Source organism: Vicugna pacos, chromosome X (assembly GCF_048564905.1).
Source record: "Vicugna pacos chromosome X, VicPac4, whole genome shotgun sequence".
NCBI lineage: Eukaryota > Metazoa > Chordata > Mammalia > Artiodactyla > Camelidae > Vicugna > Vicugna pacos.
The window spans coordinates 78,065,139-78,067,840 of NC_133023.1; the positions used below are offsets into that span (position 1 = coordinate 78,065,139).

Here is a 2,702-nt window from a genome sequence, read left to right on the forward strand (position 1 = left end):
AAAAAAGAACAAAACAGAAAAGTGTTAAGAAAAATTAGAAACAATTCCGTCTCTTTGATTCATTTCCTGGTCCCCTGCTCCCATGCATTTGTGTATAGAGAAAACGGTGGGCATTGCTAGCAAGAAAGACAACAGCTTGGAAGTGGGGTGGGCGTGGCACCTTGCTCATCATAGATATTCTTGCATTAATTTTGTTTTTTTGAATATTGCATGAAATGCGACTTCTGTAAGGGGGTTTTGCATCCCCTTAAATTTTGCTCCTGAAACCTGGCAGGTGAGGGTTGTACCCTGGGAGCAGAGGAGGGGAAAGACAAGTCCCCAGAGAAGTGGGAACGGCTAACGGCCCTCCGAGAAGATACTGCCTTTCCGTGGCAGGCAGAGAAAAGCCCGGGAACCCACGAGGCCTGCCGGTGCCCTGAGAAGGGACCCGGGGGCCGGGGAGGTGGGGGGGCGGGCGGAGGCAGGCGGGGGCGTGGCCGCTCTCTGTGACGAAGGCCCCACGTGACCGGCCGGCGCCGACTCGCACGCCCCTCGCTATAGCCTCAGAGCTGACCGTCACTCGCTCGCTGTCGGTCCGTGTTCCCGGTGGCCCTGAGGGAGTGCGGGCCGGGGGAGGACCCCAAGAGTAGGAGGCGGAGAGGCAGCAGGTAAGGGACCTGGAGGGGGTCCCCGGGAAGGGTCTCCGGAGGTGGCGCGGGCGAACGGACGCGGCTCGCGGACCCTCCCCCGGGGTCCGGCTGCCCCGGGGCGGAGACCGCAGCCCCCACGGCCCCGGCGGCCTGGCGTTCGGCCGCAGAAAACCGTAGGCCTGCCCGGGGGTGGGGGCGGGCTGGACGGCCCTGCGGCGGCGACCCCTCGCGAACACCTGCCTCCCGCTGCACCGCGAGCCTTGCCGACACCCCCGCCCCGCCCCCGTTCTTCTCGGTGGGGAAAATGGTGTTCGGAGTCGGGGTTGGGGGTGGCCGAGGGTGGGGGCGCGGGCGGCCCGGGTTGGGGGCGCACGGCCGGGAGGGGGCCGAGCTCCCGGCTGCGGCAGCCCCCTGCCCTACCCCCCGACCCCGGCCCTCTGCAGGTCTGCGGGTCTAAGTGTCGCGGCGGCGCACTCGTGGCGAGCATCGGGAGAAGCAGGAGACAGCAAGGATAGGCCCAGGTCGGTGCGGGGGACAGCGGGGGAAGGAGGGGGTAGGCAACGGGTGGAAAACCCCGAGACCCCAAATGCTGCCCCCACCCAACCCCGTCCTCCATTTTGGTGCCTGCAGAGGCCTGGGCATGGATCGGCAGGGAAAATGGTGGGTTTTGGGTGAGGGAGGGGGGAGAGCTCGGACTGTCGGCCCCCTACCGGGCGTAGGGAGCCTCTCAGGTGGGAAAATGAAAATTTGAAAAGCCGTTGACATCCGGGGCTCCTTATCTTGAGAAGTGCGTAGTAGGGCCTCTGTCCTCGGTGCTGATCGGTCCACCAAGAAAATAGTCCCTTCTCTTGTCTGTTGTCTCCTAGGAGCGATGGCGTCCAAAAAGGAACAAGCAGTAAAAAATCTCAGCATGGAAAATGCCCCACAAGAAAACGAAGGAGAGGACCAGGCCCCTTTGCAGAATGGAGAGGAATCACGCGATTTGGGAGGGGGAGAAGGCCAGAAGCCTGGAGGAAATGTCAGGCTGGGGCGAGTTAGGCGCCTTGTCCCCAATTTTCGATGGGCCATACCCAACAAGCATGTTGAGCACAATGAAGTGAGAGTTAAAGTAGAAAAGTCTGTAGGGCAGATGGTGGAGATCAAGAGAAAGGTCAGGAAGCAACAAATGAAGCATCATGTGCGCTTCCAAACTCCTGAACCTGACAATCATTATGACTTTTGCCTTATACCTTGAATCTTAAGGCTTTCCCTGAGGCGAATAATGTGGCCTCTGCTCTACATGCTTGTAGTTTTGTGATTTACTTTTTCTGTAAACCTTTTGATGTTTCCACTTACCAGTTTCTAATCGAATATTGTTTTGTCTCAGCAAAAAACTTTCTGTCCAGCAGGGCAATTTCGTCCAGTTACAGGGAAAAAAATTCATTTCATAATATGAAATTAATAAAGCAGTTTAAAAAGCAACCTTCCTCTTCCATCTCATTCTTTATTTTTTGTTAATGTTACCTTTCTTCTCCTACGTACCTGGACTCAAAATCTCAATTGTCTTTGACTAGTTTCTCTTGTCCTCAACCAATTAGGAAGGATCATATTCATGATTCAATATCTAATATCACTCTAAGAATGCATGTCCTAGTTTTTTCAAGGAGTGTGAGTCCACCATTGGCATAAAAACACTTTGATGGGGGAGCTTTTTGAGAATGTAGAACCTCTGGCTCCTATCCTCCAGACCCACAGAGTGGGACTCCAGAATCTCCACGTATTAGTAAGATCTCCAGGTAATTCTAGTGTACACCAAAATCTGAGGACACTATTGTATGTATGTATGTTAGGTATCTGTGTACATGTGTGTATGTCATTGTGTGTATATATATTCCATGTACATATGTGGGTATTGTGTCATACTAAGTGTCAACAGAGTAAGTAGAAAAACAAGAGAATACTTACCGAATTCAGTGGGCAAAAGCATTAATAAAAGTACAAGATCTTAAAATAGACTGATTTATTGTAAGAGTAGTAGGGACAGTGGCAGATGAGGGTACTGGATTTAGAGATGCTAAGTACTAAGGGTACCTC

General features: G+C 53.6%; 1 protein-coding gene across 1 annotated transcript; it reads left to right on the forward strand.

Moving 5' to 3' along the window:
* The first annotated feature begins 508 nt into the window (after positions 1-508).
* Positions 509-2,090, forward strand: BEX4 (brain expressed X-linked 4). The gene is made up of 3 exons (XM_031675478.2): positions 509-647; positions 1,073-1,150; positions 1,496-2,090. Exon 3 carries the CDS (start codon positions 1,501-1,503, stop codon positions 1,861-1,863), a length of 363 nt encoding a protein of 120 aa, XP_031531338.1. The 5' UTR covers positions 509-647; positions 1,073-1,150; positions 1,496-1,500; the 3' UTR covers positions 1,864-2,090.
* The last annotated feature ends 612 nt before the right edge of the window (positions 2,091-2,702 follow it).

Excerpts from the sequence above, each read along its gene's own strand:
- BEX4 (XM_031675478.2), top strand. The coding sequence starts at position 1,501 with ATGGCGTCCAAAAAGGAACAAGCAGTAAAAAATCTCAGCATGGAAAAT.